This window comes from Hypanus sabinus, chromosome 4, assembly GCF_030144855.1.
Source record: "Hypanus sabinus isolate sHypSab1 chromosome 4, sHypSab1.hap1, whole genome shotgun sequence".
Taxonomy (NCBI): Eukaryota; Metazoa; Chordata; class Chondrichthyes; order Myliobatiformes; family Dasyatidae; genus Hypanus; species Hypanus sabinus.
In genome coordinates, this window is record NC_082709.1 from 159,328,748 (window position 1) to 159,352,935 (window position 24,188).

General features: G+C 37.5%; 1 protein-coding gene across 8 annotated transcripts in view; it reads left to right on the plus strand.

Moving 5' to 3' along the window:
- The window catches only part of senp7 (SUMO specific peptidase 7), a 90,906-nt gene that overhangs the window by 42,949 nt on the left and 23,769 nt on the right, over positions 1–24,188 (plus strand). For all 8 annotated transcript variants that reach the window (XM_059968572.1, XM_059968573.1, XM_059968567.1 and 5 more), the window contains 6 exons: positions 7,187–7,299; positions 10,158–10,351; positions 12,011–12,374; positions 14,664–14,854; positions 16,702–16,860; positions 20,234–20,267. In XM_059968572.1, the coding sequence (XP_059824555.1) occupies positions 7,187–7,299; positions 10,158–10,351; positions 12,011–12,374; positions 14,664–14,854; positions 16,702–16,860; positions 20,234–20,267 (1,055 nt within the window). The remainder of the gene's footprint in view (positions 1–7,186; positions 7,300–10,157; positions 10,352–12,010; positions 12,375–14,663; positions 14,855–16,701; positions 16,861–20,233; positions 20,268–24,188) is intronic.

Sequence of the window (24,188 nt, forward strand, 5' to 3'; positions counted from 1 at the left end):
TAACAGTTTCCTTCAACATTTGGTTTGTACATCACATGTGAAGTTTAAAAAGATCAATTGCAGTTTGGTATTGAAACCCCAAAAGTCACTCATTTATTTCATTTAGTCACGGGGATTGTGCACTTTGTTGTAGTCTGCTGCTCTGCCTGTTTCCTTTCTTTCTCCTCCTCTTAACCAAATTTCCTTTTCAAACTACTAGGAAGCAACTTGTTAGCATTCAATAGATTTTAACGCCAATGATATTAGTGGCCCAAAAAGATAGATATTTTTTCTCAGTTAATGTGATATGATACTTAAGTTAACCAAAGCATCATTATTTAATTACCATTGATAGAATTAGCTGGCCGGTAGTGTCGTGGCATCAGCACCGGATTTCAAGGCAAATGTTCCCAGGTTTGAATCTGGTCGGCTCCTTGCACGCTTTCCATCTATGCTGGTTGAGTGTTGAGCTAGCAACGTGGCCTTGTAAAAACCAGATGAATGCTAAGGAAATGGCAGAAACGCTGCCTGATGAGCTGCAAGGCGTGCAAAGGAACAATAACATTGGTAGTATGCTTGTACATACTACTTAACCATCCTTCAGTAAGAATGGCTACAAAATGATATATTTAAGTTGGATTTTCAGGAAATCAACATTGGAATGTGAATATAATCTGAACACTGCTTATATTAAATTTTAATCTTTGGACTATTAATCTTGGAATGCCTCTTGCATAGTTCATCTTCCATTTGCTCCAATTTATATTCAATAAATTCTTCTTGTTTGGACTAAATTGGTTGTGACCTTTACCTTACAACAATTTGTACATCCAGAGAATCTACTATGGAATAATCTGTGGGTAATGCTTGGATTGAATTGAACTTCAGCCAGATACTAACATGTTTTCAAAAATATAATTTACAATACATACAAAATGCTAGGTTGGCTTCCTCCCTTCTATTGTCCACTCTCCTCTCTTATCAGATTCTTTATTTTCCAGCCTTTGATCCTTCTTACCCACTTGGCTTCACCTATCACTTTCCAACCAGCTTCTTTACCTCCCCCCCCCCCCCCCCCACCTTTTAATTCAGACTTCCTCCCTCTTCCTTCCTGAAGAAGTGCCTTGGCCCAAAACATCGGCTGTTTACTCTTTTCCCTAGATGCTGCCAAACTTGCTGAGTTCCTCCAGTATTTGGTGGGTGTTGCTTTGGATTTCCAGCATCTGCAGAATTCCTCATTGTTATAATTTACAATGCAATTTTTCATTGGTGGTCTGGTTTATATTATAAATTCTTCACTGAAGTTGGTGAGTTAGCCTTTGTTAATGGTGTATCTCCTTGGTTCCTAATGCTGTTCAGTCCATGTCTAAGATGATGAGTTTTCTAATTCTGAGAGCAAGTCTTATTAACAAATTTATTTACACAAAAGAAGAAAATTGTTTGTTGCAGTTTTCTTGGATAAAAATGCAGATATTGTAACTGTATTCCTGATCGATGTAAAATTGAGGAATGGGAATTATTTTAACAATCTATCTAAAAATATTCACTAGTGCATTAAGATGCCTGATATACTTGCATGTTTTTACCTGGATCAGATAAAATTTCATTTTTATTTTGTAAATTTTTCCTAAAACGTTTCTGCACTTAACATATTCCATACTGGTTTAATTTGTATGAATATTTGAATTCTACCATTGCTCTACAATTCTCCAAGAACACTGCATTCTCCCAAATTTTGCCACCTACACCATAATATTTCTGGATTCCAGGTTTGTCAACTGTTCCATGTTACGAAGGTGGAAAATGAAAATGAAAAATAGGGTACCCTGTACACCAGATTTTTCTTTATCTTATGTGATTAATCCCATTGAAAGTTTCATATTGGAATGGGACGTGGAATTAAAATGTGTGGCTATTGGGAGATCCTGCTGTCTCTGGCAGACAGAGCGTAGGTGTTCAGCACCTTATATTCAGTCTGGGTAGCTTCCAATCTGATGGCATGAGCATTGATCTCTCTAACGTCTGTTAATGCCCCTCCTCCCCTTCTTACCCCATCCCTTATTATTTTTCTCTGTCGCTCTCTCGCGCTCACTCTCCATCTTCCTCTGGTGCTCCCCTTCCCCTTTTTCTCCCTAGGCCTCCCGTCCCATGATCCTTTCCCTTCTCCAGCTCTGTATCCTTTTCTCCAATCAACTTTCCAGATCTTAGCTTCATCCCTCCCACTCCTGTCTTCTCCTATCATTTCACATTTTCCCCTCCCCCTCCTACTTTCAAATCTCTTACTATCTCTTCTTTCAGTTAGTCCTGACGAAGGTTCTTGGCCTGAAACGTTGACTGTACTTCTTCCTATTAAATCAGTGGATTTAATTTTGCTTTTTTGACAGTGATCAACAGAAAAAGATTTGTCAAAGTAAAACCTGATCTCTTTAGAGTGATCTATATTAGTTACAAATATAAAACGAAGTGTTCACTCCCTTCAAGTCAGTATTTAGCAGATGCACCTTCGGCATCAAATACACCTTGAGTCTGTGTGGATAGGTCTCTATCAGCTTTGCACATCTGGACACAATGGAATTTTCCCCATTTTTCTTTACAGAACTGTTCAAGCTCTGTCAGATTGCATGGGGATTGTGAGTGAACAGCCCTTTTCAAGTCCAGCACAAATTCTTAATTGGATTGAGGTCTGGACTCTGACTTGGCCACTCCAGGGCATTAACTTCGATGTTTTTAAGCCATTCCTGTGTAGCTTTGGCTCTATGCTTGGGGGTCATTGTTTTGATGAAAAACAAATCTCCCAAGACACAGTTCTCTTGCCGACTGCATCAGGTTTTCTTCCAGGAATTCCCTGTATCTCCCTGCATTCATTTTACCCTCTACCTTCCCAAGCCTTCCAGGGTCTGCTGCAGTGGATCATCTCTGCAGTTTGATGTTGCCACCACCATGCTTCAGGGGAGGGATGGTTTGTGCAGTGTTGAGTCTGATGACCAAAAAGCTAAATTATGGTTTCTCCATTCCATAGAACTTCCTTCCAGCTGACTTCAGATTCTCCCACGTATCTTCTGGCAGACTTTAGCTGAGATTTCATGTGAGTTCTTTTAACAGTGGCTTTCTCTTTGCCACTCTCCCATAAAGCTGCGACTTGTGAAGTACCTGGACAACAGTTGTATGCGCAGTCTCTCTCATCTCAGCCACTAAAGTTTGTAACTCCTCCAGAATTTTCATGGGTCTCTTGGTGGCCTCCCTCACTTGTCCCCTCCTTACAGTCACTCAGTTTTTGAGGACTGTCTGCTCTAGGTAGATTTACAGTTTTGCTATATTCTTTCCATTTCTTGATTGTCTTAAATGAACTCTGGCATATTCAGTGACTTGGAAATTTTCTTGTATCCATGTTCCGCCTTGTGCTTTTCAATAACCTTTTTGTGGAGTTGCTTGGAGTGTTCTTTTTCCTCCATGGTGTAGTTTTTGCCAGGATACTGGCTCACCAGCAGTTGGACTTCCAGATATGGATGTATTTTTGAAAAAATCAGTTGCAATATCTTGTCTCCAAAAACAGATCTCCATTTAACTAATTATGACTTCTGAAACCATTTGGCTGCACCAGTGTTGATTTGGAGCGTCAAATTAAAGGGTGGTGGATACTTAAGCAATCAGTTATTTTGGTTTTTTTGAATTTGCAATTAATTTAGATAACTTTGTGGAGATCTGTTTTTACTTTGACACAAAAGTCTTTTTCTGTTGATCAGTGTCAAAAAGCCAAATTAAATCTATTGTGATTCAATGTTGTAACACAATAAAATATGAAAACTTCCAGGGGGGGTGTGAATACCTTTTATAGGCACTGTATATAATTCATACAAAGAGGTAACGCTTTGTATGGTTGGGTTGTGCTGTTCTCTGAACTTGATAATCCAGTGGCAAATGTTTCCTCTCCATATGAGGAGACGTCATCAGTGCGCTGTTCAGTGGTGTCCTCTGTGGTGATTGATAAGTGTCCTTTCAGAGGACACACCACAAATGAACAGTATACATACTGATGATATCTCTTCGTTTAGTGATGAAAAGTTTGAAAATGGATTGCCAAGGTCGGAGAGTAATTCAAACTAAGCTACACATTTCAGAGTTATTTTCAACCCTTTTGTGATTACTTTCATATCTTAGTCATTTCAGTCATGTGTGTGAACACCAAGTATGCCATATTTTTTCACACATTGCATGCAAAGGCAATTAGATGGATATGGAAAGACCTGCTTTGTTTTGATTGCATTGTACACACCTAGCCTTCGATGTTTGGTTGCCAATAATGTTCAGTTAAGCATAGTTTTTGCTTGTAGTCCAACAGACTTTTACAAAAAGTAAAGGGCAACATTCACAGTTGATAGTATTTCAGCAGCAATTGATACCCACCTTAGCATACACTCCACTGAACTACACAGCAGCATAGTTTTGTGTTATTGAGCTGAAGGGGTGAAATAGAGAAAGATACCAGATCATTTGTCCGCACCTTTTCAGCAGTGCATTCCAGCAGTCCTGTTGTGCATTTGTTAATCAGAATGCAATGTCTCAAAAGTATTTTTATGATTTTTAAAATAAAAATCCTTTCCCTTAAGTGAATTGAATATTCCAAGCCCAATTTAGTATTTTTTGCCCCCACTTTCTTGGTGTACCCCAAGAAAAAGTACTCTACTGAATTCAGTCATTGCATATGTAATATATAAATACCTCATACCTGTATAGAATAATTAATACAGTATGAATTGTAACTTGTTAAGTTGTATAGTTTTGATGAGAGTTTTCAAAATAGTTGCAGTTAATACAAAAATGAAGTACTATTGTGATATTTATTTCTGCTTGTTCCTCAGAATAATAGCAAGAAACTAGACTGGAATTGCATTGCTGACTTGACTAACATGCTTTCCTATTTTACATTTTGCAGCCTATGTTGGTAACATGATAAAAGTAGACAGACGAAGCTTTTGCTTTAATGTAAAATACTTCACATTAACTTTAATACTTTACAGACAGTTTTCTGTTATGAAAAAGAAAGTTTGTAACATTAATCCATGGTTGAAAGGCAGTAACGTAGTATTGCGCTCTCAGAATCATAAATGCAATTGAAAAGTAATTGATAGTATAATGAGAAGTTTAGTTTTAAAGCTTGTTATACCATTTTCATGATGTGAATTAGTCATGTCAATAGAGTCAGGATACTTTTCTGCAGGATAGATTAGGGATTTTTATTCCCACATTACACAAGTAAACAGATCCCACTTGTGTGGTTCTCTGCTTGCTTACTGAAAATATTAAGTGAAAATAAATGAAGCTGTATGATACTGTGGATTATCTTATGTGTTTTGATACATTTTAATTAACTTTTAAAAAATTTACCTCAATTTAAAGGTTTTAAAATGTACTGGAACATCAAAGATGTTTACAGATCTTTGAAGCGATGCTGGGATTATCAGCTTTGCCTCTTTTGGGAGTGTGTCTGCACCTTCTAGGGTCAGGCCTACTAAGACCCATCTGGTGCTAAATTCCCTGAATCTTATTACCCTCCTGATTCCCAACTGCAGAAGGTCAGTGGGTTCAGCTGTCCATATCCAAGGCAGGCAAATCCAGACAGAGAGGATCCCAAATGGCAGATCTGATTCAACACAATTTATTAAATATTGAAGGCCTAACTACCTGTTTTCTAAAACAACTATATTCCTTTTACTAAAATCTACTCTTATTTTAAACTTGTGCTCTAATTTTTATTAGTTTTCTTATCTTAGCTGAGGCTAATTTAAAGGTCCCCATCAGTTAATTATTTTTGCTGGTGTATTGCATTAGTTGAATAACACTTCTTATTGCGATCCAGATTTTCCTAAAGGTTTCCTTTTGCATTTTCCTCACAATCTCACGATTATGTTTAGTCTTTTTCACCATTCTGTAACTTTACAAAAGTAAATCTGTCTTGGTGTATATCCTATATTATATATTACTTCTCTTCTCAGGTACCTTGTCTTGCTAAAGTATTATACAGGTGACCCAAACATTAAAGCCATTCCAGTAATGGGAATTTGCCCTTACTGAATTCACAAATCAACACCTAAAACTTTTGAGAAATGGAATAAATTCAATATCATGGAATTTATGTGAAGAAAAAGTAAATGAATAAACACTAAATATGTTTCTTCAGCCAGCATTTCTTGACACACATGCAGATGATGAAACTTTGTGTTACAGAATATCACAATATGATTCATGCATTTCTCCTGTAAAGCAGAAGTTGCCTGTATGGATCTTCTCTGGTTAATAAAGGAGTTAGGTTTGTAAAGAACCATTTATTAAATGAAAATTCATAGGAGTTCCAGATACAGTAAAATCTTAAGTGGTGATCAGAAGAAGCTGATGGGTCTCCTCCTAGTGTGGATGCAGTAAATCAAAAGCAAACCATGCTAGTTATGACAAGCCAAAACATCCAAGTTGAAACTTGCAAGTTCCAAAGTTGCCAAATAGTAAAGGGCAGGTGTTTTGAGTTTTTTTGCCATTTTAAGTAGCATTTTATTTCACAAGCTCTATCCCATTAACCCCATGAAAAGGACTGTGATTGAAAGATCTGTCTCCTATTGTGCTATGATTTGTTTTATTAGGCGAAACTTTCATTAAATGACAAATTCAATAAAATCAAAGAACAGTTAAGTGAATGTTTATGAATCAGGAGAGACCTGTAATGTTATGTGTGTTTAACCAGTCTTTTCTCATTTGTAACCAAGTTTCTGATTATACTATTAAATGTAAATTTTTAAAGCTTTCGTTTTAATTCCCACAGTCTGTATACTAAATGGAGTGTATTCTTCAGCATTGATTTTTTCCTTATAATTAATGCATCTCCTTTTTCTTAATCATTTTATTCCCCGGCCAAGCACTTAGTAATATTTAAGCTGCCTTACATTAACTTTTATGCAAATTTAAGCAATGTTAGAAAAATGTGTGTAGTAAAATGAGAAACCAACTGTATTGTAAACATATTTCAGTCCAGTTAACAACTCACTGTAATTTGCAATTTAATTCTCTAAGCTGCCAGTGAAAATAGTCCCAACAGTACTAGAATCTATTTTCTGCTGTTAGGTGTTTATTGAAACAGTTGTCACTATTGCAGGGTTTCTCTTATGTAACAATGTTGATGTTTTTCCTCAATATTACTGTTGAGTTTGGTCATTTACAGTGAGGTGAAGGCCGAGAGGAAATTGGAATGTCGTAGTTGGAAGCAGAACGAAAATTCAGTCAGACCAAAAGAAGATGTTAATTCACCATTAAGAAACACAGAAAAAGTCAGAGGTGTGTAGAATTCAGTATTGTGTGTGAATGTGCTAATTTCAAAATGTATTTTATATTTGTTAACTATTGTGGAAGTTATGATACAAGTAGCATAAACTACAATTTTGCCCTTAATGCTAAAAATCTGAACATTAACTTAAGATCTGAAATAAAGACAAATCAATGCTTAATCAGTCATTGATCTCATTATATATTCTATAGTTTACTAGTGTCAGTTCATGAGTGATTAGGTCAAAGCTATTGCAAATATAGTTATCAATCTGGATGGAAAAATTTAAATCTTAATTTACAGATTTGCATTCTGTGCCATCTCACTTGTAAATAAATTTTTGCCTATTTGGTTAGAAAAACACGAGATTGAATGACTTGCAAAACATTTTACATTGCTTTTTTCTGTTGTTTGTTTCCATGGATTTCCTTTGTCCTAATCAGTTATTAATCTTGTATGAGTTAGCTCTGATATCTGCAGGCTATTCCATAAAAGTGGACCTGAACCATAGTCCCATCATTGTGTAATTCAGTATTCTGTGTAATCCTATCATTACCCATCTATTTGCTTCTAAGTATTTTGTAGACTGCACTTGTATCCCATAATAGTCACCTTTTTTGCCTCATCTGTCTTGTTGAATTTTGTTTGAATAATCTACTATAAGTTGGAAAGAGTAAATGTTAAAAAGCAGAAACGAAATTTGAATGATTCTTGTTCTTTATGATACGTGCCATAACAGCTCATTGTGGGATACCCTAACTGGAATTATCTTAGAATGTGACACATGTCACTCTCTTCCTTTTTAAAGTTCCAGTTAATTCTGTCATCTGACCCAACACCCTCAATATTTTGCTGCTGCTATTCCCCCAAACCACTGTTCCCATCAGCTGATTAGCCCTTCTTTATTTAGTGTCATTCTTTACCTTCCTTTCTTATCAGACTCCATAATCTGCAGCCCTTTATCGCCACTTGTCACATTTCCACCCTTCCCCTCCTCCCCAACACACTCGATTTGCTAATCAAATCCTCCTCAGCTGGATCCACCACTTGCTCATCACCACCACTACTCCCCATCACCTTTATCTCCACTGTACCCCTTCAGTCCAGATAAAGGATCTCGACCAAAAACGTCATATGTCTATTTATCTCTACAGACGCTAACCCTCATGTTAAATTGCCCCAAGCAACTTGGTTTTTCACTCTGGAATTGTTCATACTCCTGTGTACAAGTTTGGAGAATAGCACATTTAGGCTGTTTTTCTCCGTCTTTGCCCATAATACAAAAAATACTTCCGGCACCAGTAGATTTAGAATTGGGAGTTTGCTTAAATAACTCATTTCTGAATGTAGTACATGTACAAGGCTTGATCAGCAAGTTTGTGAATGACACAAAGGTAGTCAGTGTACTTGATGGTGAAGAAGGATATCGTAGATTATAAAGGAATCTTTTTAAGTTAAGGGACCTGGGCCAAGGAGTCACAAATCGTGTGGATAGTCAGAGATTTTTCCAAGGGCTGAAATGGTTGCCACAAGAGGGCACAGGTTTAAGGTGCCGGGGAGTAGGTACAGAGGAGATGTCGGGGGTAAGTTTTATTGTGCAGAGAGTGCATAGTACATGGAATGGGCTACCAGCAATGGTGGTGGGGGCAGATACGAGAGGGTCTTTTAAGAGACTCTTGAATAGGTACACAGAGCTTAGAAAAATAGAGGGCTATGAGTAACTCTAGGTAATTTCTAAAGTAAGTACATGTTCGGCACAGCATTGTGGGCTAAAAGGCCTATATTGTGCTGTAGATTTTCTACGTTTTCCATGTTTCTAAATAGATTTCATTATAGATAAGTGTGAGGTGATGCAATTTGGAAATTCAAATCAACATAGGACTTGTCCTATGAATGGTAGGACACAAGGAGTTTGGTTGAACACAGGCATTTGCGATTACAAGAGCATTGTTTGTTGAAAGCGATGCTTCACTTGGATAGTGTACTGAAAAGAGCATTTGGAACATTGGCCATCAATAGATAGGATACGAAGTTAGAACCTTGTTGTACAAGTCATTGGTGAGGCTGCATTAGGAGTACTGTAGACAGTTTTGGTCACCAGTAATTTGCAAAACCTTTATGCCATTCAACACTTTGTTTTAAATCTCCACTTACAGTAAGTTGGTTGCTATCAGTGTCAATATGATATGACTTTAAAGTTTATAGTCATTAAATCTTGTAGTCATGATTCCAGTCTGGCTCCAGCTGCAGAATGGAGTGGCACTGTAGCTTCATGGATAGCACAGCACTTCACAGTACCAGCAACCTGGGTTCAATTCCCGTTGCTGCCTGCAAGGAGTTTAAACCTTCTCCCCATGACTGTAAAGGTTTCCTTCAGGTGCCCCGGTTTCCTCCCACATTCCAAAGATGTACTGGTTGGTAGGTTAATTGGTTATTGTAAATTGTCCTGTGATTAAGCTAGGATTAAATTGGGGGACTGCTGTGCAGTGGCTCAAAGGGCAAGGTGGGTGAACTCTACAATGTACATCAATAAATAGTAATAAAAGTAAATAATGATCTGCCACAATAAGGAATGGATACTTTTTTTAAATGTTGCATTTCACAATCTCAGAAATCACATGGCTGGAGGTGTATTTTTGAAATCTGGTGTAGTAAACCTAGCGGCAAATTTGCCACAGGATCCCACAAGCAGTAGTGATGTAATGACCAGAGTATGTACTTTGCTTGCATTTTTAAATCAGATAAAATACATAATGCCAACAGGATTAATGCAGCTCACTTTCTTCAGCATTTGAATTGAGTGACTGAAGTACAGTGAAGTTATAAGTAAACAGCGTCCTAAAGAAATGGTGTCTTTGTTTCTTTGCAGATGTTTGTAAGATAAAACAGACAGAAAAAAGAGACCAACTATGTGAACATATAAAAATAAATGAAGGAAAAATAGGCCTTCATAAAGACACTTTGACAGATTCACCTGTTCCAAGCCCCAAGAAGAAAAGATTGTGTGCTGAAGTGCAGGGTAATCCTATCAGAAGAGATGTTAATAGAGCTTCATATTCACAGGTTGGCCACAAATATTGTTTGCTGTCATTTATGACTATTTTATTTTAAATAACTTGCTCAAGTAACTTGCATAGCAGGTAAGTTGCTTTGTTGTTTTTTGTTCAGAACAGTAACTTGAATGTATATGTCATCTTTAATGAGCAAAGCATCCAAAGCAACATCATATTTGAGAGCCTAAAGGAATTGGGGCAAATAGACAAAGTTATAGTCACTCTGATAGGATGCATTTCGTTTTTACCAGTTTTGACCAGTATAAACTGGTTTTTACCAGTTAAGTTTTAACTGGTTTTTACCAGTATAAACTAGTTTTAACCAGCAGAAGCTGGTTTAAACAGTCTTAAGTTTTAACTGGTTTTTAACCAGTATAAAGAGCAAACATGAGGAAATCTGCAGATGCTGGAAATTCAAGCAACAACACACAAAATGCTGGTAGAACACAGAAGGCTAGGCAACATCTATAGGGAGATGCGCTGTCGACGTTTCGGGCTGAGACCCTTCATCAGGACTCTATACATTAACCAGTATAAAGCGGGTTTAAGCAGTATAAACTAGTTTTAACCAGTTTTGTTTTAACCAGTTTTACCAGTATAAACCGGTTTTAGCCAATTTTTAACAGTATAAGCCAGTTTTTACCAATATAAACCAGTTTTAACTGTTTTTTTACCGGTATAAACTGGTATAAGCCGGTTTTAACCAGTATAAACTGGTTTCAACCGGTATAAAGTAGGTTTAAGCAGTATAAACCAGTTTTAACCTATTTTAAATTTTAACCAGTTTTTACCAGTATAAACCGGTTTTAACCAGTTTTGTTTTTACCAGTATAAACTGGTTTAAAGCAGCTTAAAGCAGTTTTAACTAGTATAAACCGGTTTAAAATGGTTTTTACCAGTATAAACTGGTTTTAACTGGTATAAACAGGTTTTTACCAGTTTTGTTTTTAATAGTATAAACCAGTTTTAACCGGTATAAACTAGTTTATTGATTTATAAATGGATAAATGGTGAAGCTTTATCTAAATTTTAGTATCAAAGTAACTATGTCACTATATACGACCCTGAGATTAATTTTCTCGTGGGCATTCACGCAAAGAAACACAGTAGAATCAATGAAAATCTGCACACAGACGGATAAACTACCAGTGTGATAAAGGCAACATCTTGTGCAAACACAAGGAAAGAGAAACACAAGTTGCAGAGTCCTTGAAAGCGCATCTATAGGCTGTGGAACACTTTAATCTAGCTTGCTAGAGTAGTGGAGCTGAGCTTGGGTTTGTTTTTTGCTCTTGTACCTCAATGCAGTGTCGACCCAAAGCAGTGGCTGCCCTGGCTGTACCTGTATTTTCATGAGTTAAGTTCACCAAATCCTTCAGGAGATCGTGCAGTCGCTGGTCCATTTAGATGGTTTAAAAGAACATTTAATAAAGGAAAATTACAGGCTATGGATTGTAGCTATTATAGCACAGAAGTATATCATGTAGTTTTGTGAGCTGCTGAAAAATCATCACCAGTGATCCCAGGTCTGGGAGTTGTTTGATAAAGTATTCTCATAATTTAATAAATGAATTGAATTAAATATGTAATATATAAAAAATATAATATTTGCTCAAGCAAAAGGTTAATGGATCATTCCAGTTTAAGCTAAAAATATTCTTTTTTTCAGAAAAGTGATGAGGATTTGTTGAAGAAACTGCTCATCTGTCTAACATGCAAAGAGCAGACTGAAAATTGTCAGTGCTTTAATAATAACCCAGAAGGAAAAGATACACTCACAGAGATTACAAAAATGAAATCTGATCTTCAGCAAGAATCATTTTCTCCATTGAATGTAAATCAGCAAAGCTCCAATCACAGAGACCAAGAATCACTTCATAACCATTCAACCCCCGATGCTGATATTAATCGGAGGGAATCCTCATGTGCTCTAGTACCAGATGGACAGAAAACTGAAGCATTGTTTCCACGTTTGTCTACGTTGAGTCCCCAGATTAAGTCATTAAAGCCAGCAGTATTTTCAAATGAACCAAGTGAGTATTATTTTGTGGTAGTTGATGCCTCAAAAGTTTCTTGTAACTAAAATACCTATGATAAATTCTCAGTGAGTTGTTTTAAGTCTGACTATGTTGATAACCAGACTTTAAGGAAAAGTCAAGTCTTCGGTCTATTGAAAGGTTTTTCTAATGCAGCTGCATAAAAATGGACACACAAAATGCTGGTGGAACACAGCAGGCCAGGCAGCATCTATAGGAAGAAATACTGTTGCCGTTTCGGGCCGGGACCCTTTGTCAGGACTAACTGAAAGAAAAAATAGTAAGAGATTTGAAAGTAGGAGGGGGAAATGCTAAATGATAGAAGACAGGATAGGAGAACCCCCTCCTGTCAATGTCAATTACAATGTTGGAAAGTGTACGGTCATGCACTTTGGTAGAAGAAATAAAAGGGCAGACTGTTATTTAAATGGGGAGAGAATGCAAAGTTCTGAGATGCAATGGGACTTGGGAGTCATCGTGCAGGATACCCTTAAGGTTAACTTCCAGGTTGAGTCGGTGGTGAAGAAGGCGAATGTAATGTTGGGATTTGTTTCTAGAAGAATAGAGTATAGGAGCAGGGATGTGATGTGGAGGCTCTATAAGGCACTGCTAAGACCTCACTTGGAATACTGTGTGCAGTTTTGGGCTCCTTATTTAGGAAAGGGTGTGCTGACATTGGAGAGGGTTCAGAGAAGATTCACTAGAATGATTCCGGGAATGAGAGGGTTAACATATGAGGAACGTTTGACTGCTCTTGGACTGTACTCCTTGGAGTTTAGGAGAATGAGGGGGTCCTCATAGAAACATTTTGAATGTTAAGAGGCATGGACAGAGTGGGTGTGGTAAAGTTGTTTTCCATGGTGGGGGAGTCTAGTACGAGAGGACATGACTTGAGGATTGTAGGGTGCCCATTCAGAACAGAGATGCAAAAAAAATTTTTTTAGCCAGAGGGTGGTGAATCTATGGAATTTGTTGCCACGGGTGGCAGTGGAGGCCAAGTCATTGGGTGTATTTAAGGCAGAGATTGATAGGTATCTGAGTAGTCAGGGAATCAAAGGTTATGGTGAGAAGGCGGGGGAATGGGACTAAAGGGGAGATTGGATCAGCTCATGATGAAATGGCGGAGCAGACTCAATGGGCCGAATGGCCGACTTCTGCTCCTTTGTCTTATGGTCTGCCTGGCCTGCTGCGTTCCACCAGCATTTTGTGTGTGTTGCTTGAATTTCCAGCATCTGCAGATTTCCTCGTGTTTGCAAATGGCTGGATTTTGATTTGTAACTGCCTGTGGTTCTGAACAGAGCTGCCACTATTTACGTGTTTAAATCCCTGTAAGTCTTGGCCTTACTATCTGTTGGTAGTGCAGAAGTGGATCTTAAGCTTGTAGAGATTTCCCAAATGGGGAAGCTGAGTTTGGATCCTGTACCAATGAGATCTTGCACAGGATCCACAGCCCTTTTGATTTCAATGGGAACGGTAAGGCTGTAGAAAAGACAGCCAGAAGTCAGGTAAGCTTTTTAAGAATTATAGTTTTGTGTAATGTGTTTAATTTAAAAATCTCTTAAATAGAAGAGTTTAAAACTCTTCTCCATGAGTGAGATGGTTGTACATCAGTAGTCCAGTAGAAGTCTGACCAATATGTCCATCCTCATCCTGTTGCAAATGACCTGTTCCCTTTATTTTCCACTTCACCAATATGTAACAGCCATGTTCTGGTTCTGACCTAATTGGGTACAGAGAAGCACCAGATTGATCGCACAATGGTTTGCAGCTGATAGTTCACACAAGGTCTTCATTCCCTATGTGAGTTTCTTTCTTGACTAGGCCTGTTTAACAGGAGTAAAAAAAAAGTGTATATATGAATATTAAAATTAAACCCAATAGAGAGTAATTGTTATTTGATACTGAAGTATGTTAACATATTTAATTACTGGTAGCTAGTATATAAGAATTAGATTTGTGCTTTGTACAGTATTTTAGGAATTCTACAATAGAGATTTGGGGCCAAATATTGCTTGTGATTACCCCTCAAAAATAAAAGACCAAATGAAGAATTATCAATGCTAGTTAACCTTGTGTGGATTTTAAGTCAGCTTAAATGAAATCTTGTTTTCTCCAACCAACCCTCTCACCCAAGAAATAGGAAACTACCAACAATGAAAGATCTTTGTATTTAATAACTCACTGCCAAGTCACATTGAACTGCAGTTGGAAAAAATGTTAGTCTGCCTCCAAGGTATTAGCTTAAATTAATCTGATTGTTTTCTTCCTCCCCACATTGTATCTCAGTTGTGCTTTCCAGTGATGATGAAGATACAGATAAAGTGCAATCTGGTCTTCGGTTCACCACATTAACTCCGGAGATTAAACGTTTACGGCTGGGAAGTAAGTCTCCGTCAGCTGATAACTGCAAACGAGAAGCTGAGACTCATTCAGAAAAGAGGGAGCCAGAGAGTGTAAAACCAAATATAATGAGACAGGTAACTATTTCAGACTTTGTTCAGAAATCCTTTTGATAACGTTTAAGAGGCATTTTGATTATCAAGTCGTCACCTTTTGTTATTTCGACCATAAACTGCTGGTACAGTACATAGTAAAAACAAAACAATGTTCCTCAGGACCATGGTGCTACATGAAACAACACAAAACTACACTAGACTGTGTGAGACAACTCAAGGCTGCACTAGACTATGTAAAAAAACAACACAAAATGATATTAAGGTAGGTGGTGTTGTGGATAATGAAGTAGGTTTTCAAAGCTTGCAGAGAGATTTAGGCCAGTTAGAAGAGTGGGCTGAACGATGGCAGATGGAGTTTAATGCTGATAAGTGTGAGGTGCTACATTTTGGTAGGAATAATCCAAATAGGACATACATGGTAAATGGTAGGGCATCGAAGAATGCGGTATAACAGAGTGATCTAGGAATAATGGTGCATAGTTCCCTGAAGGTGGAATCTCAGGGTGATGAAGAAAGCTTTTGGTATGCTGGCCTTTTAAAATCAGAGCATTGAGTATAGGAGTTAGGATGTAATGTTAAAATTGTACAAGGCATTGGTAAGGCCAAATTTGGAGTGTTGTGTACAGTTCTGGTCACTGAATTATAGGAAAAATATCAACAAAATAGAGAGAGTCAGAGAAGATTTACTAGAATGCAACCTGGGTTTCAGCACCTAAGTTACAGGGAAAGGTTGAACAAGTTACATCTTTATTCTTTGGAGTGTAGAAGGTTGAGGGGGGACTTGATAGAGGTATTTAAAATAATGAGGGGGATAGATTGAGGTGACATGGATAGATTTTTTCCATTGAGAGTAAGGGGTTTTCAAACAAGAGGACATGATTTGAGAGTTAGGGGGCAAAAGTTTAAGGGTAACACGAGGGGGAATTTCTTTACTCAGAGTGGTAGCTGTGTGGAATGAGCTTCCAGTAGAAGTGGTAGAGGCGGGTTCAGTATTGTCATTTAAAGTAAAATTGGATAGGTATATGGACAGGAAAGGAATGGAGGGTTATGGGCTGAGTGCGGGCCAGTGGGACTTGGCAAGTGTAAGTGTCGTCACAGACTAGAAGTGCAGAGATGGCCAGTTTCCGTGCTGTAATTGTTATATGGTTAAAAACTACACTAGACTACAAACCTACACAGGACTGCATAAAGTGCATGAAACAGTGTACAATAATTAATTAATAAATGAGACAATAGGCAGAGTAGAGGACAAATTTCAGTATAATAATAAATGATGTAGATGTCAGTTTAGACTCTGGGTATTGAGGAGTCGGAATGCTTGGGAAAAGAAACTGTTGCACAGTCTGGTCATGAGAGCCGGAATACCTCGGTATCTTTTGCCAGATGGCAGGAGGGAGAAGAGTTTATACGAGGGGTGCGTGGGGTCCTTCACAATATTGCTGCAAAAAATTCCTTTATTATTAACTTACTATAATTCGCAAACGATCAGGAATAATATATTCACGCTTACACTAGGCATTAATGATTGTGTTCTGTTAAGGATCTTGTTTTGATTTTTATTTAAATGAAAGCTGCAAAATCTGTGAGTTTTGACTGTCATTCACAGTTCATCACTTTTCTGTAATTCATAATTAAAAAACATCAGCCTAAGCAAGTAGATATATCTTTCAAAAGATACTTTCAAAATTGGCATCATTCATCTCTGAGGTCAACACCCCATTTGGAAATTAATACCATTCTGTTAATCCCTGGTAAAGTCAACAAAAATCAACAATCTGAGTAGGGTAAAAAGCAAATGACATTGTTTATTTTCCATAAAAATCAAACTGAAGTACATGTCTTCACTAAAGTTGTTAATTTATGTTCAGGATGCAAGTGAAATGAATGAGCAGAATAAGTTATCTGAGGCAGTACAAAGTATCGATGGTTCTTTGGAAACCAGCACGATGGCAAAACCAACATTGGATCTCACTTTTGCGGCTCTGCACATGGGAGAAATTGAAGGAAATGAACAAGGTTCCATTGTGGTATGAGATTTTATTTAAATGTTTTATTTGTCTTGTATGACATTGGGGAGAGAGAAATATGTTTCTCAAAGGCTTTGCAATTCATTTGGCAATGCATGTGTTGCGGTGCCACTTGAAGGTATTCATGTTGTGCTTTGGATTACCAGTGGAGATCCACAGTGAAAAGACTTCACTGGGTGTGCAGCAGTGATGGCTAGAATTTGGACAGTGCCTACAAAGATTCATGAAACATATGCTGCATTGCATATTGAATTTGTTCCTGCATCCACTGCTTAGAAATTCAGTGAGTGTAGAGTATGCACAGAAAATTAGACTAAACCGAGGTGAGATATTGCAGGGGATAGAAAAGAAGAGCAAAAAGGAGCAGTTTGGAGATTGTCGGATGGCTACTGAGTTTGGAACAGGAGTTACCCGAGAGGTGATGGTGTGTGATCTTTTTGGGAAAGTGGGATCATTAGTTCAAGTTATATATTTGTAGAATGGAGTTTGTTTATTCATTGGTGGTGAGGGAGGATTGTTAATTGGGGTTGTTAGTGCAGGTGTTGGTCTGTGCTTCAAATCATTAGTTATTGGGTATGATCAGGGTATGATGAGGAAGAGTTACAGGACCTGAGTTATGTTTTAGTATGAGAACAGTTTATGGGGGGTACCAACTAAGTTGCTTAGAAGTGGGCTTCAAGAACACAGCTTTTGCATGAGTTATCTGTTGGCCATTTGAGTATAATTAAAGATTGTGGAAATGATATCCAAATCCAAGTTGAAAGTCTTTTGATACTACAGGTCCTTTATAGAAATGTGCCTGTACTGTGACCTTCTGAACTGAACAGTTTGGAAGTTAGAAATGTTGTTGTGACTGGTGATTGCAGGCAGTAGAAAATGCCACAGCCTTTGCGTAGCTGGCCCGTTCATATGTATAGGCTGTACATAAGTCACAGGTTCATAAGTAGGGGAGGAATCTGTATTGTGCACATCTTGGTCTCTCTGTGCATTATTGCATCAAACGTATGGGACCTAGAAGGACAATCACAGAGCTTGCAATCCATCTGTTTAGTCCAATTTTGTTTCCCCTTTGTGTTTTTTAGACGTATTTTTATTTTAAAAATTTGACCATGTTTCACGAATAACTTGATCCCAGCACCATCCAGGTTTTTCAAATACAGTGGATTCCAGTTAATTGGGCCATTGATATATCAAGGCAGCTAAAGAACAAGAACTAGTCAAGAAAATAGCCAGGATTTATTTGGGATGTTATGCTGCTTAATTAGGACAGGAGACTCTTGCCAAACAGTTTCTAACTATTGTCAAACATGTACACTTGTGTGGTCTTGAGAGACAACACCAAGGTTAACATGAGCAGTTTTTAACTAGTTTCAGTTGCATGAGCTTGCCTTCAAAAAGCAGTGAGTTTTGTTACTGTAAGTTGGTGAGAAATAAAGCATTAAGACAATTCAGAACAGTTTTGCTCACTGCAGTTTTAAGCATTCAGCTTGGAGATGCTGGAAGGAGTGAAAATGAAATAATTTCACTACTTCAAGTTAGGAACCACAGAGAATTTGAAGGCATCAACAGTCATCTGAGTGGTACAATGAAAATGATGATTCGAAAGTGCATTCATCGAAAGCATTGTATGAAGGCAGTTCATTATCTACACTGTGTACTGATTTTGTTCATTTACAGCCAATCAAAAGGACACGGTAATGTGCGTTAAATTAGTTCCTCCAATAACTATTGGGTACTAATACAGTTTTATAGTACTGTAGTAGTATTAATAGTGTTTTAATTTCAGTATTTCATTTAAGTGCATAATTTGTTACTCAGTTTAACAGTAAATTGTCTTTTTTAATATATCTTTAACTATTTCCATGAGACTTCAGCTGATTGGAGCAGCTGCTTAATTGGGCCAAAATGTACTGGTCCTGATGTGTCCATATTCACTGGAATCCACTGTATTTACAATATATCTTGTTTTTATAAGACAGGATAAAACAAGTTTTACTGTTGTAATTTACTGATTTTTGAGCCCCTGGATACTATTCAAAATCAATTTATCTTATTGCCAATTATCGCACAAAGTCATAAAGCTCAGAAAAAGACCCTCTGACTAAATAACCCCTACTGATCAAGTTACCTGTCTGAGCTATTCCCATTTGGCCACATCCCTCTGAAGCTTTCCTATCAATATACTTGTCTTATTTCCTTGAATGTTTGCATTTTGTTTTGCATACCCACATGAACATGGACCCAGCACTGATCCTTTCAACACAACATTGTTTGAAGGCCTCCAGTCTAAAGAACAAGCCTTCCACACATAGTACATCATATGTATTGGTGTGGAAAAATATTCTTTAAAATTTTCCCCTCTGACCTCAAATCTATGCAGTCAAGTTCTAGACTATCCTACCTTTGAAAAACAACTGTGGTCATTCACTCTCTGTGTCCCTCACTATTATATATACCTCTTTAAGGTCACACCTTCAGCTTCCTAAGCTTCGGGAGAAAAGACCCAACCTATCAGTCTCTGCTCATAACTCAAGCTGTCCAGTCTTTGTAACATATGTATTTCTTTTCTGCATGCTTTCCAGCATAATGGCATCCTTTGTATAGTTTTGTGTGCCGAACCATGCAAAATACTCTTTAAATATTTTCTCGCTATGTCCTGTACAATTGTAACATGACATCCTTATTCTTGTACTTAGCTCCCTAACCAATAAAGACAAACATGCTAAGCACCTTCAGCACTGTTTACTTCTGTTGCCACTTTCAGATAACTTGCATACCTGTTTCCCTTAGTCTTTCTGTTTAGCAACACTCTCCAGAGTCCTGCCTTTGACTGTGTATGTTTTGCCCCAGTTCAACTTAGTGAGTTAAGTTCTATCTGCCTTGTTGATTGAGGTCCTACTGTAATCATAAATGATCTTCACTGCATTAAACCAGTTGTAGTGTTAACCAGAAACTTAGCAACCATACCAACTGCATTCTCGTCCACATCATTAATGTAGATGATGAGCATCCATGGACCCCACAATGATCCTTTCAGTACAATGTTGTTTGCAGGCTTCCAGTCTGAAGAACAGCCTTCCACACATAGTACACCATATGTATTGGTGTGGAAATCTCAGTACTTGACTTGATGGAGAGATAACCACTAAATAGCAAGCATGGATTGAACTAACACACAAAACTTCCTGGAGTAGGCTTGTCAGTGTTTTTCAAGCTATTCATCAGCTTTAAAATTTTATGGCATATTTGAATATCTGTAGTTCAGTGGATTTACTCCAGGTAAAAGCAATTTATGGCACTTAGGAATCCGTTTCAAATGTAATTTTTTTATATTTTAAGAAATTTTAAAATGTTTTTGTTTTTCCTCTTGCAGTTTGGACCTGACAATATTGCAATAACCTTCACAGGTAAAATGATTTGAATAAAATATGGTTAATATTTTTATTACAAATAAAGTACTCATTGTAATCAGCATAGTGATTTAAAATCCACTGTATAAAATTCACAGTGAAGTTGATACAGTGATATATGTAAAATTTCCATATGACCTACCAGGAGCAAGGAAGTAATACTGGAACTTTATGCAAGTCCAATTAGTCTACATCTATAGTACATTACACAGTTCTAATTATTGTTGTACTTGAAGGATATGACAGATGCAGAGGAAATTTACTCTTTTGTGTGGATCTAGGTGTAAACCAGTTCCTTTAACCAGAGTTTCTGGCAGTAGAATTCATAGAATCCATGGCTCAGGAGGTCATTCACCACATTGTCCATGTTGGCAAAAATCTAATTGGACAACTCCCATTTCTCAGCCCTTGTCCTTGTGGCTTTTAAGTTGTTTCTACAATTGTTCATCACTAAATGTACTGAGATTTTTGGACTGCACTACACCCTCTGTCCTTAATTGTGGAAAGTCAATTTTCCCACTAGTTCAATATTTGGTTAGCAGTTTTTCCAATTGATCCTTCCTTTACACCAATCTACATTTCTGTTAATTTAATATATCTCAAACAAATCTCTTCGTCTTTTTTTTCCTAAAAAAAAAATACCAACTTTATCAGTTTCTCATTTATAATTGTAATTTTCCAACTGCAGCAATTTCCTCTGCAACCTGTCTATTAATATTGCATCCTTCTTGAATTGTGATATCTAGAACTGTACATAGTGCTCTAGCTGTAGTCTTTTTTTAATAAGATTCTAGCCTAACCTCCAAGCTCTAAACCTCAGTGATAAAGTCAGATGTCCTTTTGGCTTCCTTAGCAATGTATGCACTTACGTAGAACTGTAAAACACAGACATTGGACCTTTGGCCACAATGTTCTGCCAACCCAATTAAGCTAATGATGCATAATTACACTAATACCTCTGCCTAAACATTGTTCATATCACTTTATTCTCTTCATTTTCATGTGCCTACCTAAGAGCCTCTTAAATATCTTCAATGCATCTGCCTCCACCTCCATCCTTGGCAGCACATTCCAAGCACCTGCTTTTCTGTGTAATAAAAAACAAAAGACTTGCCGTGCACATCACCTTTGAACTTGCCCCTCTCGCCTTAAATGCATGTTCTCTAGTACAGGCAGTCCCCGAGTTATGAATGTTCAACTTAAAAACAACTTGTACTTACGAACCAAGGAAGGAGAACGCCATCTGCCATTTTAAGTCAGATCACAACGCTGTCCACATTTTAAGTCGTTGCCGTTGGCACTGTTGAGTGTGTAGCTTTGTATTTGGCTTAAATTTTTCTTAGCAAGATTCACCCTGACCACCCCCCCTGCCTTTTCCAGTCAGTACTACCACTCCCACTTGTCCCATTTAACCTGTCTCAGTGTGGTGGACTTTAGGACTCGGTGGTGCTCGGGACCTGCCACCTGCAGGGTTTCTGTTCTGTAGATGGCAAATGATCACGATTGAAAATAAAGTGGAAATAATAAAGTGATCAGAAAGAGGTGAAACACCATAGGTAATTGGAAAAGCGTTAGGCTACAGTCGGTCAACGATTGGAACAGTTTTAAAGGATAAAGTGAGAATAATGGAGCATGTGAAAGGCCTTGCCCTGATGAAAGCTACAATTACTAAGCAACACAGTGGTTTAATTATTGAAATACATATGTTTCTTAAGTGTTTTATATGCATAGAAAGGTAAAATATATACTATATGCTAAGACAAACGTTTGACTAACTGACACTAAATAATACCAGATGTACTTGTGTGCAAATCTGACTTTAAGACGGACTCAGGAATGGAACTCGTTCGTAACCGGGGGACTGACTGTATTAGGCATTTCAACCTCAGGAAAAAGTACTGGCTTTCTTCTCCATCTGTGGTTCTCATTTTATTGTACTAACAGTTGTCCTATTATTTGTCCCTTTATTTTTTTAACAATCTGAGAACTTGCAATCCAAGATCCCTCTTTAGTATTCCTCTAAATACTGTATTTCCTTTCCTTGCCTTGTTTGACTTTCCCATATATGTAATCTCTTACTTCTCTAAATTAAGTCCCATTTGTTGCCACTGTGCTCCCCTCACTAGTCCATTCATGTCTTCCTATGACTTGAAACTTCCTTCCTTATAGTCAGCCACTGCTAATTTTAGCTGTGATCTCCAGACTGAAATTTCAATTCTTTATTGCATAATATATTACAAAATGGGGCCTAGAAATTAACTTTGTTGGAATCTTCTACTTTTCCAATTACCTTTGCCTCCACTGAGCCAGCTTTTAATCCAAATTGCTGCTTTACTTTGGATCCCTTAATTTGACTAAAACTGCACTCTACAAAAATAAAATAATCTGTAGTTTGTCTGATATTTTATTCCCTTAGCAAATCTGTGCTAGTAGTTTTTCATTAACTAGTGCCTCTGTGGGCACTGATTTCCGAAGACGGTAGGAATTCTTCTCCATGATTTCTTCATCACTGATGCTGTACAGATAGGCCTGAGATTATTTGCAGTCTTTCATTTCATCAGCACCACATCTGTTGCCAAGGAGACCAGAAAATGATAGGCAGAACCTGCTCAGTGTCCAGCTTTTTTTTAATAGTTTTGAGAGCTTAGGAACATATTTCATCTGAATCTTAGCTATCTTTGCCTGAATGCTTTGCATTACTCTGGGATTGATTTTTCTCAGTTACTGAACTGTTTCTAGTCCATTCTTGTTAAATTATATCTTGTATCTCAATTGCATATACTTTTCCACTACCACCTTAAATGTATTTGAATAATTCTGCCCTTTGAATATCTTTAACTATTGTCTCTGCTCTGTTTATGGTATAATTGAGTTATTTTTTTTTACTTTCTTGTCACTTTTGCATCTCAGACATTTTTTCCTTCTGTATCTCATCTTGTGTGTGTGTGGGGGGGGGGGGTGGTTTGTGATGGCTGGTCTATTGTGAACCTCCACTGTAAATGCACCTTTATTGTTATTTATCTAAACTGTATATCCTGCCAATTCACTCAGTCACTTCCTTTCCTAAACCTTGTAATTTTTCTAGTACAGCATTCTTGTTGACAGATTTACTTCAGTGATCAATATTGCCCCTACTTTCTATCTTCTCATTTTATTTGAAAGCCCTATATGTTGAGTTAGCATTTCTTTAAGCTATGTCTCAGTGATGGCCTTGGTGCCTTATTTCAATGTGTTTACCTGCTCTCAGTTCAATGCCATTACGCTCCAAACTTTCTTATAAATAGTTACTATCGTCAACTTTAGTTTCCTTTATTTATGCTCACACTTCCTCTTGTTGTTTGTGCATCACATAAACGCGCTTCTGTATTTTGTCTTCCATCTTTGCCCCTTTCTCTTAGGGGTTCTGTAGCGAACTTACTTTTATTTGTTTGTTTATCTCCCTCTCCTCTTTATTTATTTATTTATTCCTTCCCAGAAAGGGTCATAGACCTGAAACCATAAGACACAGGAGCAGAATTAGGCCATTTGGCCCATTGAGACTGCTCCGCCATTCAATCATGCATTAACTCTTTTTCTACTGATGTTTCCTGACCTGCCAGTTTGCAGCATTTTCTGTTTTTCATATCAGGTTTTTGCCATTTACATTGTTATTAAATTTGTATTTCCTTTGCCTCTCAAACTCACTCGTCTGTCTTCCAGATTTGTGTAACAAACTCTTTTGCATCCATTCTTGTCTGTCTCCCTTCTCAACCTGATGTCAAGCTCCAGATTCATACCATGATGGTTTAAACCCAAACCCTGTTGCACCAGCACAATTCATTGCACAGATATTGGTCGTGGCCAGGTTTGAGATGCAACCAATCTGGTTTGTCGCTGAGTGTGCCAGAATCTAAAAATACTCCCTCATATGCCAATTCC